A 15,044-nucleotide genomic window follows, 5' to 3' on the forward strand; every position below is an offset into this window, starting at 1 on the left:
CCTTAAATTCGGCGATCGGTTGCAATCGCCGAATTTTAGGGGGGTCTGCCGATAGTATGACAAACGGAAGCACCGAAAAAGGCCATACTTGCAAATGGACACAGCCAGGCCAGAAATGCTGATGAAAGGGCGAGCAGGTGCTTTAAATAATAATAGCCACTCCCACTAGTCTTGAGGGGAGTGGTGTGTGGTGCATGGGATGTGTAGTAAGAAATAATAAATGAATAGTGTGTGTGCAAGTGTAATACTATAAGTGAAATATAGGGGGCAGTAATAAATGAAGTGCCTCAATAGAAATAAATGGATAATGGGGTGCAAGTGAGTGAAACATGGAGGGATAGTGTGTACGTCATGAGGCACAACGTGTATAGCCAGGTAGAAGCCTATTTGTGACGCCTTGATAATTCATAGAGCGGGCTACCCTGCTTGCTATGCCAAACAACAACACACCATGCTCTCCCAGCATCAAAGACCCGGCTGTGTCCAAGAGAAGCGAATATACATAATAATGAAAAATACCTGGGGTATTGGTAATCATTTTGGCCAAAAGGACGCAAGCTCGCAATCCACGACAAGGATCCCCAGACTTGCGAGTCCCTAAATCCTAAACTGGAACAGAACGTTCCTGATGCACAAACAGAACCGATAAAAACACAGGGACATATACAGAAACACCGAAAAAGGCCATACTTGCAAATGGACACAGCCAGGCCAGAAATGCTGATGAAAGGGCGAGCAGGTGCTTTAAATAATAATAGCCACTCCCACTAGTCTTGAGGGGAGTGGTGTGTGGTGCATGGGATGTGTAGTAAGAAATAATAAATGAATAGTGTGTGTGCAAGTGTAATACTATAAGTGAAATATAGGGGGCAGTAATAAATGAAGTGCCTCAATAGAAATAAATGGATAATGGGGTGCAAGTGAGTGAAACATGGAGGGATAGTGTGTACGTCATGAGGCACAACGTGTATAGCCAGGTAGAAGCCTATTTGTGACGCCTTGATAATTCATAGAGCGGGCTACCCTGCTTGCTATGCCAAACAACAACACACCATGCTCTCCCAGCATCAAAGACCCGGCTGTGTCCAAGAGAAGCGAATATACATAATAATGAAAAATACCTGGGGTATTGGTAATCATTTTGGCCAAAAGGACGCAAGCTCGCAATCCACGACAAGGATCCCCAGACTTGCGAGTCCCTAAATCCTAAACTGGAACAGAACGTTCCTGATGCACAAACAGAACCGATAAAAACACAGGGACATATACAGAAACACCGAAAAAGGCCATACTTGCAAATGGACACAGCCAGGCCAGAAATGCTGATGAAAGGGCGAGCAGGTGCTTTAAATAATAATAGCCACTCCCACTAGTCTTGAGGGGAGTGGTGTGTGGTGCATGGGATGTGTAGTAAGAAATAATAAATGAATAGTGTGTGTGCAAGTGTAATACTATAAGTGAAATATAGGGGGCAGTAATAAATGAAGTGCCTCAATAGAAATAAATGGATAATGGGGTGCAAGTGAGTGAAACATGGAGGGATAGTGTGTACGTCATGAGGCACAACGTGTATAGCCAGGTAGAAGCCTATTTGTGACGCCTTGATAATTCATAGAGCGGGCTACCCTGCTTGCTATGCCAAACAACAACACACCATGCTCTCCCAGCATCAAAGACCCGGCTGTGTCCAAGAGAAGCGAATATACATAATAATGAAAAATACCTGGGGTATTGGTAATCATTTTGGCCAAAAGGACGCAAGCTCGCAATCCACGACAAGGATCCCCAGACTTGCGAGTCCCTAAATCCTAAACTGGAACAGAACGTTCCTGATGCACAAACAGAACCGATAAAAACACAGGGACATATACAGAAACACCGAAAAAGGCCATACTTGCAAATGGACACAGCCAGGCCAGAAATGCTGATGAAAGGGCGAGCAGGTGCTTTAAATAATAATAGCCACTCCCACTAGTCTTGAGGGGAGTGGTGTGTGGTGCATGGGATGTGTAGTAAGAAATAATAAATGAATAGTGTGTGTGCAAGTGTAATACTATAAGTGAAATATAGGGGGCAGTAATAAATGAAGTGCCTCAATAGAAATAAATGGATAAAACGGAAGCCAAACAATGGCTTTCGGGTCTGCCATGGACGGAAGCCCATCAGGACCAACCTTCGGCTGGTCCTGATAGGCTTCCTGTCAGAGTGACAGGAAGTCACTGTGTCGTTCCCGATGCACACTGTCGGCGTCAAGGTGTGCATCGGGAACTTGGAGATCAGCTGTCCCCGACAGCTGACACTCCAGTGATGCCGATCAGCGGCTCATCGCCGCTGATTTCGGCAATTAACCCGTTACATGCGGGGCTCGATTGCGATCTCCGCATGTACAGGGTTTGTACCACATCAGCAGCCCCCATCCAATTGTGGGGGCTGCTGATGCTTGTAATGGCATCCGGAGGCCAGGCAACGGCCTCCGGGTCTGCCATGTATGGAAGCCTATGAGGATCAGCCTCTGCTGATCCTCGTAGACCAACTGTCAGAGTGACTGTGACGTCACACTGACAGTTGGAAATCGTTACGCTAACTAGGTAGTGTAATATATTCTAGCAGCGATCAGAGCTGCAGGTCAAAAAGATAAAGTGTAAAAAAAAAAGTTAATAAACAAAAATATAAAGTGTAAAAAGTTAATAATGTTTTATAAAAGTGTAAAAAATAAAAGGTTTTGTTTTCCTATAATAAGTCATTTATTATAGGGAAAAAATGAAAACTTTAAAAAAAAAAAAAGTACACATATTTGGTATCACCGTGTTCGTAACGACCCAAACTATGAAACTATAATGCTAATTTTTCCGCACGGTGAACGCCGCAAACAAAATAAACGGAAAACTGTCAGCATCGCTATTTTTTGGTCACCACCCCTCCCAAGATATAGAATAAAAAGTGATCAAAAAGTCGCATTTACCCCAAAATGGTACCAATAAAAACTACAACCCGTCCCGCAAAAAACAAGACCTCCAACAGCTTTTTTGACGAAAAAATAAAAAAGTTACGGCTCAGAATAGCGTGTCTCAGAAAATAATTTTATAGAAACGTAATTTTATTGTGCAAACGCTGCAAAACTTAAAAAAAACTATACACATATGGTATCGGCGTAATCGTACCGACCGGCAGAATAAATTAACACGTAATTTATTGCGCACGGTGAACGCTGTAATAAATAAAGAATTTAAAGCGCCAAAATCGCTGTTTTTTGGTCACCTTAGCACTAAAAAAGATCCTGAGGGGCCAAAATGCTCACTATACCCCTAGAAAAATTCCTTGAGGGGTGTAGATTCCAAAATAGGGTCACTTTTGGGGGTTTTCCACTGTTTTGGTCCCTCCGGGGCGTTGCAAACCCGACATGGCACTGAAAACCAATCCAGCAAAATCTGCGCTCCAAAATCCAAAAGGCGCTCCTTCCCTCCTGAGCCCTGCTGTGGGTCCAAACATCAGTTTACCAACACATATGGAGTATTGCCGTAATCGGGAGAAATTGCTTTACAAATGTTGGGTGGCTTTTTCTCCTTTATTCCTTGTAAAAATGAAAGAATTCTATGTTTCCACAGAAAAATAGGTGATTTTCATCTTCACTGACTAATTCCACTAAATTCTACAAAAAAATGCTAACTATACTCCTAGAAAAATGCCTTGAGGGGTGTAGTTTCCAAAATGGGGTCACTTTTTGGGGGTTTCGACTGTTTAGGTACCACAAGACCTCTACAAACCTGACATGGTGCCTAAAATATATTCCTAAAAAAAGGAGGCCCCAAAATCCACTAGGTGCTCCTTTGCTTCTGCGGCCTGTGTTTCAGTCGATTAGGACACTAGGGCCGCATGTTGGATATTTCTAAAATCTGCAGAATCTGGGCAATAAATATTGAGTTGCGTTTCCCTGGTAAAACCTTCTGTGTTACAGATTTTTTTTTTATTACAAATGAATTTCGGCAAAAAAAAAAATTTGTACATTTCACCTCTACATTGCCTTAATTCCTGTGAAACGCCTAAAGGGTTAAAATACTTTCTGAATGTGGTTTTGAATACCTTGAGGGGTGCAGTTTTCAAAATGGGGTGATTTATGGGGACTTTTTAATATATAATGCCCTCAAAGCCACTTCAGAACTGGTCCGTGAAAAAACGGCCTATTGAAATTTTATTGAAAATATGAGAAATTGCTGCTAAAGTTCTAAGTCTCGTAACGTCCTAGAAAAATAAAAGTACGTGAAAAAAAATGATGCAAACATAAAGTAGACATATGGGCAATGTTAACTAGTAACTATTTTGTGTGGTATTACTATCTGTTTTACAAGAAAATACATTTAAATTTAGAAAAATGCAAATTTTTGCTAAAATTTTACGTTTTTCACAAATAAATATTGAATTTATCGACCAAATTTTTTCACTAACAAAGTACAATATGTCACGAGAAGACAATCTCAGAATCGCTTGGATAGGTAAAAGCATTCCAGAGTTATTACCACATAAAGTGACGCATGTCAGATTTGAAAAAATCATCTGTGTCCTAAAGGGGTTAATACCTTTTAGAAACCTGTATGTATAGCAAATTCTTGTTATATAGTTCACTTTATTATGTATAACCTAAATATTACTCCTTATGGTCTCTGAGTATTTTTGCTAATTATACTGATGTCTTTTGTATTCGTGACCCTGTTGATTTAACTTTTTAATAAAACGAGTAAAAAAAAACCTGCTCGCTACACCCCTTAAAAATTGCATTGAGGGGTGTAGTTTCTAATATGGCGTCACTTATGGGGGGTTTGTTTATACTAATTCACCTTGGAGCCCTGCAATTGTGGGCCAATGCTGTGAAAAATCACCAAAATAGGACTCAAATGGGCATGGTACTCTTTAACTTCTGAGCCCTGTCATATGTTCAGGCAAATTATAAATGCCTTGAGGGGTGTAGTTTCCAAAATGGGGTCACTCCTCGTGGGGGTTTCCACTGGACTCTGGTACCTATGGGGCTTTATAAATGTGGCATGGCGCTCAAACTGCAATCCAGCAAAATCTTAGCTCCAAATGGCGCTCCTTCCTTTCTGATCCCTGCCATGTGCCCAAACAGCAGTTTACGACCACATATAGGGTATTGCCGTACTTATGAGATATTGAATGGAAAATGTTGTGGTTTTTTTTTCTCCTATTACACCTAGTGAAAAGGAACATTTTGGAAATAAATCTACATCCTTTTGGAAAAAAACTTTTTTTAATTTCATTTTTCACTGCCGAATTCTAATAAAATCTTTGAAACACCTGTGGGGTCAAAATGTTCACTACAACCCTAGATGAATGCCCTGAGGGTGTAGCTTTCCGAAATTGAGTCACGACTGAGGGGTTTCTACTATACTGGTACCCCAGAGGCTCCTCAAATGTGACATGATGCCTAAGAAGCAATCCAGTAAAATCTGAATGCCAGATCCTGCCTTTCTGAGCCCTGCCGTATGTGTTCAAACAGTGGTTTATGACCACATATGGGGTATTACCATACTTGGGAGAGATTGCTTTACAAATGTTGGGATTCTTTTGCTCCTTTATCCCTTGTAAAAATGGAAAAAATTCTACAATTTAGTGGAGAAAAGTGTCGATTTTCATTTTCACGGCCTAAGGCCTTATTCACATGAACGTGTTATACGTCCGTGTGATGGCCGTTAAAACAACGGCCGTCACACGGACCTGTGTAATTCAATGGGACCGTTCACACGGCCGTTGTTTCAAAAGACTGTGTGAAGGGTTCGTGAGAAAATAGGACAGATCCTATTTTTTCACGCTGCATTCATCCCTCCATAGACTCTAGTCTATGGGGGATGCGTGATGACTCCTCCTGCAGCGCAGAGAACAGATGCACCTCGGATGTAAAAAACATCCGTTTCTCACGTCCGTGATGCGTTGTGTGAATCCGGCCTAACTCCAATAAATTCTTCAAAAGACCTGTGGGGTCTAAATGCTCAATATACCCCTAAATAGATTCCTTTAGGGGTGTAGTTTCCCAAATGGTAAAACCTTCTGTGTTACAGAAAAAAAATGGATTTTCTTAAAAAAAAAAAGATTTGAAATTTGTAAATTTCACCTCCATTTGCTTTAATTGTTGTGAAACATGCTGTTTTGAATACTTTGAGAGGTGCAGTTTTTAAAATGGTGTGACTTTTGGGGTGTTTCTGATATATAGGGCCCTGAAAGCCACTTCAGAACTGAAATGGTGCCTAAAAAAATAGGTTTTGGAAATTTTCTTGAAAATTAAAAAAAAAACTGCTGCCAAAGTTCTAAGCCTTGAAACGTCCTAGGGAAATAAAAGAACGTTAAAAAAACGATACCAACATAAAATAGACACATGGGAAATGTTAACTGGTAGCTACTTTGTGTGGTATTGCTATCGGTCTTACAAGCAGATGCATTTAAATTTAGAAAAAAAAATTTTATTGCAAATTCTCAATTTTGTTGTTTTTTTTTTTTTTTACAAATAAACACTGAATTCATCGACCACATTTTTCCACTAATATAAAGTACGCTTGGATAAGTAAAACAATTGCAAAGTTCAAATTATTATGCACAACAGAGATCAAAACATTTTAAAGGTTGTAAAGAGAACTAAAATGGTAATTTGTTGAATTTGCAGCATCAGGAGGTCATATTTACAGAAATCAAAAGCTCTTTCGATCAAAAAAAACTTAGCAGGCCAAGTTACATGTTAACATAGGACCCCTTCTCTGATATCACCTTCACAATTCTTGCATCCATTGAATTTGTGAGTATTTGGGCAGTTTCTGCCTGAATATCTTCTCAGGATGTCCGAATAACCTCCCAGATCTTCTGTTTTGATGTGAACTGCCTCCCACCCTCATAGATATTTTGCTTGAGGATGCTCCAAAGGTTCTCAATAGGGTTGAGGTCAGGGGAACATGGGGGCCACACCATGAGTTTCTCTCCTTTTTATGCCCAAAGCAGCCAATGACACAGAGGTATTCTTTGCAGCATGAGATGGTGCATTGTCATTTATGAAGATAATTTTGCTACGGAAGGCACGGTTCTTTTTGTACCACGGAAGAAAGTGGTCAGTCATAAACTCTACGTACTTTGCAGAGGTCATTTTTACACCGTCGGGGACCCTAAAGGGGCCTACCAGCTCTCTCCCCATGATTCCAGCCCAAAACATGACTCCGCCACCTCCTTGCTGACGTCGCTGCCTTGTTGGGACATGGTGGCCATTCACCAACCATCCACTACTCCATCCATCTGGACCATCCAGGGTTGCACGGCACTCATCCGTAAACAACACGGTTTGAAAATTAGTCTTCATGTATTTCTGAGCCCACTGCAACCGTTTGCTTGTGAGCATTGTTTAGGGGTGGCCGAATAATAGCTTTATGCACACTTGCAAACCTCTGGAGGATCCTACACCTTTCGGTTCGCGGGACTCCAGAGACACCAGTGGCTTCAAATACCTGTTTGCTGCTTTGCAATGGCATTTTAGCAGTTGCTCTCCTAATCCTATTAATTTGTCTGGCAGAAACCTTCCTCATTATGCCTTTATCTGAACGAACCCGTCTATGCTCTGAATCAGCCACAAATCTTTTCACAGTACGATGATCACGTCTACGTTTTCTTGAAATATCCAACGTTTTCATACCTTGTCCAAGTTATTGCACTATTCCACGCTTTTCGGCAGCAGAGAGATCCTTTTTCTTTCCCATATTGCTTGAAACCTGTGGCCTGCTTAATAATGTGGAACGTCCTTCAGTAGTTTTCCTTTGATTGGGCACACCTGGCAAACTAATTATCACAGGTGTCTGAGATTGATTATAATGATCCAAAGAGCCCTAAGACACAATACCATCCATGAGTTTAATTGAAAAACTAATCATTAAATGTTTATGACACTTAAATCCAATGTGCATAATAATTTGGAACACGGTGTAGTTAGTACAGTTGAAAAAAGACGTGTCCATCAAGTATAACCAAGGGATGGGAAAAAAGGAAGGGATGAAACAAAAATTCTACACATTGACACAGGAGCCTGATGGCTTAAAGAGGCTCTGTCACCAGATTTTGCAACCCCTATCTGCTATTGCAGCAGATAGGCGCTGCAATGTAGATTACAGTAACGTTTTTATTTTTAAAAAAACGAGCATTTTTGGCCAAGTTATGACCATTTTTGTATTTATGCAAATGAGGCTTGCAAAAGTACAACTGGGCGTGTTGAAAAGTAAAAGTACAACTGGGCGTGTATTATGTGCGTACATCGGGGCGTGTTTACTACTTTTACTAGCTGGGCGTTCTGATAAGTATCATCCACTTCTCTTCAGAACGCCCAGCTTCTGGCAGTGCAGACACAGCCGTGTTCTCGAGAGATCACGCTGTGACGTCACTTCCCCAGGTCCTGCATCGTGTCAGACGAGCGAGGACACATCGGCACCAGAGGCTACAGATGATTCTGCAGCAGCATCAGCGTTTGCAGGTAAGTAGCTACATCGATTTACCTGCAAACGCTGATGCTGCTGCAGAATCAACTGTAGCCTCTGGTGCCGATGTGGCCGACACGATGCAGGACCTGTGAGTGACGTGTCAGATCTGCACTGCCAGAAGCTGGGCGTTCTGAAGAGAAGTGGATGATACTTCTCATCAGAACGCCCAGCTAGTAAAAGTAGTAAACACGCCCCGATGTACGCACATAATACACGCCCAGTTGTACTTTTACTTTTCAACACGCCCAGTTGTACTTTTGCAAGCCTCATTTGCATAAATACAAAAATGGTCATAACTTGGCCAAAAATGCTCGTTTTTTAAAAATAAAAATATTACTGTAATCTACATTGCAGCGCCTATCTGCTGCAATAGCAGATAGGGGTTGCAAAATCTGGTGACAGAGCCTCTTTAAAAAAAAGGTTAGATACTTTCCTGGAATTAAAAAACTATCTACTGTCCCTGCAGTGACCAGCATCTGCGGTGGACTATTCCATAGATTCACAGTAAGGAAGGCTTGTCGCCTTTGCAGATTGAACCTTCCCAGGAGACGCCAGCACTCTCTTCCGCCCTAGTCCGCAGTGTCCCGTAGGGTGTGATCGCACGCTCGTGCCCGGCCTTAAAGGGCCAGTGCGCGCAGATGGGAATCGTCATCATCAATTAGCCCATGATTCCCCTGGACTATAAGAAGGGCCCTGCCCCTTTTCTCATTGCCTGAGTGTTGTTAGCATTCTCATGTCAGTCTTGGAAATGGTCCCTTAGGGTTATCCTGTTCCCGTTGTTTCCCGTGCCCTGCTTCCTGTATCCTGTGCTGTGTCCTTGTTCCTTGGTCTGTTAATGTTCGAGTCGTCTCCTACTGCACCTGCTGCCTTCTGCCTCGTCCAGTGTCCTCTACCATATCCAGCGTCATCCGCCACATCTGGCGCAACCTGCTGCACCCACCTCCATCCATGCTAAAGCCTTGGCCGGTGTCTGGACTATTCAAGTACCCTAGTGCAGGACTTTGTATTGATTGGGTGCTCTGTTGCTTGGCCAGCTGTCTCCCCGCTACGGCGGTGCAGCCTAGTGGGTCCACATACTCACAGACCTTGACAATATGCCTGTCCCGCGAGTCAATGCCTCTTTTAATACACAACAATATGTTTCTGGCCTTAGAAGTAGCTGACTGACCCTGCATGCTGTTATTTAGTCTATGATCTACAAGTTCACCCAGATCCTTCTCAACAAGTGACTCTCCCAGTATAGCTCCCTTTAAGACATGAAGCATGCAGATTATTGGTACCCAGATGCATAACTTTACATTTATCTACATTAAACCTCATCTGCCAAGTGGATGCCCAAATACTGTGTGTCTGAATCAGCTTGTAATTTATGAACATCTTCTTTACACTGAACAATACTACATAGCTTGTTGTCATCTTCAAAAATAGAAACAGTGCTATTAATCCCATCCCCTCCCCTATATCATTAATAAATAAGTTGAAAAATAGTGGTCCCAGCACTGAACCCTGGGATACACCACTTTATAACCGGTGACCATTCAGCATAGGAATCATTGACCACAACTCTCTGAATACGGTCCTTGAGCCAATTCTCAATCCAATTACAAACTATACTGTGCAAAGTCCAAAAACACTATCCACAGTGGCCCCTTTGTTTAGGCTTCTGCTCACCTCTTCATAAAAACAAATCCGGTTTGGTTTGACAACTTCTATCCTTAGTAAAACCGTGCTGCCTCTCACATATAATACTATTTTTTGTCACATACTCCCGTATATAGTCCTTCAATAGCCCCTCAAACATTTTCCCCACGATGGATGTTAAGCTTACTGGTCTATGATTACCCGAGAAGACCTAAAGCCTTTTTTTTTTAAATAGGCACCACATTTGCCCAGCGACAGTCCGTTGTCACTATACCAGTCACTAGAGAATCTCTGAATCTTGTGAGGTAAATTGTGATCAGGGCTAGCGTTACAACAATGATTAGCGAGGGGCGTGTTTTTTTTTTTTTAGGGGGGTTTTATGGGTAATTTTTTATTAATTTTATTTTTGTGTTTTTTAACTTTTTTTTATTTTTATGACCTTTCCATCAGAAAAGATATTTGGGGAACTTTATTTTATTTTTATAAATACATTTTATGTTATTTTTCACACTATACTTTTTCTCTGTAACTGGCTCTGCACAGCAGGGGAGATCAGCCCTGTCATAGTAACTATTGTCACTGATAGGGTGGTGCTTGGTCTAGTTAAACCCAACAACAGCCTTCTACTAATGGTATCTCGATACAGAGGTCATTGAGCAATGTGTACGTCCGTACAGAGAAGACAGAAGTGGGGAAAAACACTATTGTCCTCTTTCCAGGGTCTCTCGCAGTCTCTGATGGCTGGGCACCCGACACTCAGCTGCCCAACCGCTTGGGCAGCAAGCTTAAACCGGACAGTATATATACAGTGGGCAGTCCTCAACCGGTTAAAGAGGCTCTGTTACCAGATTATAAATGCCCTATCTCCTACATAATCTGATCGGCGCTGTAATGTAGATAACAGCAGTTTTTTTTTATTTTGAAAAATTTAATTTTTTTGAGCAAGTTATGAGCAATTTTAGATTTATGCTAATTAGTTTCTTAATAAACAATTGGGCGTGTTTTTAATTTTGACCAACTGGGCGTTGTGAAGAGAAGTGTATGACGCTGACCAATCCGTGTCATACACTTCTCATTGTTCCAGCCCAGCTTCTTTCACTGCACACACAGAAATACAGTTGATCACAAACATTTGTCAGTGAAACTGATGTTTCGGCAGTGGAACACACCGAAACATAACTTTCACTGACAAATGTTTGTGATCGCGTTCTCACTCCTAATATTAATCCTAATGTTATTATAGCGATCATTGTATGTGCTGCTCACTCATTTTTTAATGCTCATACACGGTTTCTCAACAACTGTATTTTCTGCATACTGTTATTAGCTACTGCAATGTTATTTTATTACTTTGTTTACACCTCTCTGACTACAGAGTGTGACGTCAGAGTTGACTCTGACCCCTAATTTGGCGTTTTTTTTTCAAAACCCTGGGGTTTGTGATCACACCACCTACATATAAGGAGACCTTTTCTTAACGTTCTGTATACTTGGCCTGATGATGACACTGGTTCAGCGTAGAAACGCGTAGCCTCTTGCAATAAAGCTTTTGCTATCTTAATATCTCTTATTTCCTTCCACCCTTACACCTGCAGCGCCGTTTATGGTTCACTATTTTTTATAAATGTTTTTTTTTTTTTCACATTTAATCCCAGCGGTTTCTATTTCTAGTTCGCAGTTTTGAACCAGGCTGCAGCGGTTTTATGGTCCTGTCTTACTCCATTATAGAGTTGTGTTTATGGTTGCACAACCTCAAGAGGTCAGCTCAATCACTCCTGGTGATCTGCATTATATGGCGCAGTGCTTCTTTTTTTTTTTTCGTTTTTTATTTCCAGATTAGGATATTCAGACCTCAATGTCATATCCGTGAATTCAGCCTGAGATGTGTGCTTCGTCTCATGACGCATTATCTTGTTAAATATAGACTGTGGCCAAGATTAGATTGTCTGTAACAATATTAAGTTCAAATGTTGTATGTCTAATTAATATTAAAGGGCCAAACGTGTTGGCAGATGACAGGCGTAATTGCCGGACAAAATTCTGCTTTTAAAAAAAATAATTGTTTTATGAAGTCAAACTTTATGTAATAAAAGTGGAGGACGGGGTGTATACCAGAATCCTGGACTTTGTCATGGATATATTTTAAAGGGTTACACACAGTTTTTAAGGCCAGTTTTTGAGCTGAAGCTAGAAATGGATTTAAAAGGCATGGCTTAAACGTCTCCCTCCTGCTTGATCCACTTCTGGCTTTGACTCAAAACACCATGTGTGTGTTCACCCTAATATAAATGCTAGAAGTTTGTCACATTTTTGTGTTCTGACATAAAATACATTTTTAATCCTAACAGAAAATTCCAGTAAGAATTCTGATGGAAACTTCATGTTATCGATAAATTCTACAGCAGAAGATTACGATATCATGCAGAAGTCTTCAGGAGAAGATCTTATTACCCTTAATGTACATCCAGGACTTCACAGTACAGATCTGTCATATAATTTCCCTAATCATGAAGAATCTTCTCCTGACCACTCACAGATTGGTACCACAAGTACAGCTCAGAAAGTGGGTAGATTGGCTCAATGTGGTCAACAGTTTACAAAAAGCTCAGGTCGTTTAACACACAGAAGAATTCTCACAGGGGAGAAGCCGTACTCCTGTTCAGAATGTGAGAAATGTTTTATTTCTATAGCCCAACTTAGAAATCATCAGAGAATCCACACAGCAGGGAAGCCATATTCATGTTCAGAATGTGGGAAATGTTTTGTTTCTAAAGCCCAACTTAGAAATCATCAGAGAATCCACACAGCAGAAAAGCTATATTCGTGTTCAGAATGTGGGAAATGTTTTATTTCTAAAGCCCAACTTAGAAATCATCAGAGAATCCACACAGGAGAGAAGCTGTATTCATGTTCAGAATGTGGGAAATGTTTTACACAAAAATCACATCTTGTTACACATTTGAGAATTCACACAGGAGAGAAACCATATTCATGTTCAGAATGTGGGAATTGTTTTATTACGAAAGCCAAACTTAGAAATCATCAGAGAATTCACACAGGAGAGAAGCCATATTCATGTTCAGAATGTGGGAAATGTTTTATAAATAAATTAAGTCTTGTTACACATGAGAGAAGTCACACAGGAGAGAACCCATATTCATGTTCAGAATGTGGGAAATGTTTTAGTACTAAATACAAACTAAATAATCATCAGCGATTCCACACAGGGGAGAAGCCCTTTTCATGTTTAGAGTGTGAAAAATGTTTTTCACAAAAATCAAATCTTGTTGCACATGAGAAAATTCACACAGGAGAGAAACCATATTCATGTTCAGAATGTGGGAAATGTTTTATTACTAAAGTCAAACTTAGAAGTCATCAGAGAACCCACACAGGGGAGAAACCATTTTCATGTTCAGAATGTGGGAAATGTTTTACACAAAAATCACTTCTTGTTACACATTTAAGAATTCACACAGGAGAAAAGCCATATTCATGTTCAGAATGTGGGAAATGTTTTACACAAAAATCACTTCTTGTTACGCATGTAAGAATTCACACAGGAGAGAAGCCACATTCATGTTCAGAATGTGGGAAATATTTTATTTCTAAAGTCAAACTTAGGAATCATCAAAAAATCCACACAGGGGAGAAGCCATTTCCATGTTCAGAATGTAGAAAATGTTTTTCACAAAAAACAAATCTTGTTGCACATGAGAGAATTCACACAGGAGAGAAGCAATACTCATGTTCAGAATGTGGGAAATGTTTTATTGATAAATTAAGTCTTGTTACACATGAGAGAAGTCACACAGGAGAAAAGCCATATTCATGTTCAGAATGTGGGAAATGTTTTATTGATAAATTAAGTCTTGTTACACATGAGAGAAGTCACACAGGAGAGAAGCCATATTCATGTTCAGAATGTGGGAAATGTTTTTCACAAATATCAAGTGTCGTTGCACATAAGAGAATTCACACAGGAGAAAAGCCATATTTATGTTCCGAATGTGGGAAATGTTTTTCACAAAAATCACATCTTATTACACATGAGAGAAGTCACACAGGAGTGAAGCCATATTCATGTTCAGAATGTGAAAAATGTTTTACAGATAAATCAAATCTTGTTAGACATGAGAGAAGTCACACAGGAGAGAAGCCGTAGTCATGCTCAGAATATGGGAAGTAAAGGCAAACTTAGGGTTCATCAGAGAAACCACACAGGGCAGAAGATAATCTGATTTTATGCGGAAGATGTTTTAAAAATAAATACAATTTTGGAACTCCTCAGAGAATTCACATATAGCTTTTCCCACATTCTAAACTAGGATATGGTTTATTTTCTAAGAGCAAAAAAAGATTTCAAACAGATCAGATTATTCAGACATTAAACAGCCAATAAGAGTCTTTGTTCATTTACTACAGTATTTAGTGGCAATATCGTGTGTCCATTTGTCACTTATGTGAGTAGGGTTGAGGCTGCCTGTCCATGTGTTTTTACCTTCAGGGTAGATGCACTTGTGGCAGATTTGTAGCAGAAATTTCTGAAACTTAAAATTGTTCCATACATCTGAGTGGGGTTGTTTCTGCAGCACGCACATGGATTCTGAAAGCCCAATTCAGATAAATGGGACAGCCGCAGACATGTCTGAAACAAAACTGTTAGTGTATGTTCACACACACTTTACGGACGTAATTCGGGCGTCTTTGCCCTGAATTACGTCCGAAATAGTGGCTCAATAGCGTCGGCAAACATCTGCCCATTCATTACAATGGTCATTTTTTTTACGCCCCGCTGTCAAAAGGCGGAGCGTAAAAAAGACGCCCGCGTCAAAGAAGTGCCTGTCACTTCTTCAGACGTATATGGAGCCGTTTTCCATGGACTTCATG

The 15,044-nt window shown here is 40.6% G+C and overlaps 1 protein-coding gene across 1 annotated transcript in view; it reads left to right on the forward strand.

The window, feature by feature from the left end:
• Positions 1-14,832, forward strand: part of LOC142657031 (uncharacterized) — a 58,346-nt gene extending 43,514 nt beyond the window's left edge. Inside the window, exon 9 of the mRNA XM_075832110.1 lies at positions 12,503-14,832. Within this exon, the coding sequence (XP_075688225.1) occupies positions 12,503-14,319 (1,817 nt within the window). The 3' untranslated portion in view covers positions 14,320-14,832. The remainder of the gene's footprint in view (positions 1-12,502) is intronic.
• The last annotated feature ends 212 nt before the right edge of the window (positions 14,833-15,044 follow it).

This window comes from Rhinoderma darwinii, chromosome 1 (assembly GCF_050947455.1).
Source record: "Rhinoderma darwinii isolate aRhiDar2 chromosome 1, aRhiDar2.hap1, whole genome shotgun sequence".
NCBI lineage: Eukaryota > Metazoa > Chordata > Amphibia > Anura > Rhinodermatidae > Rhinoderma > Rhinoderma darwinii.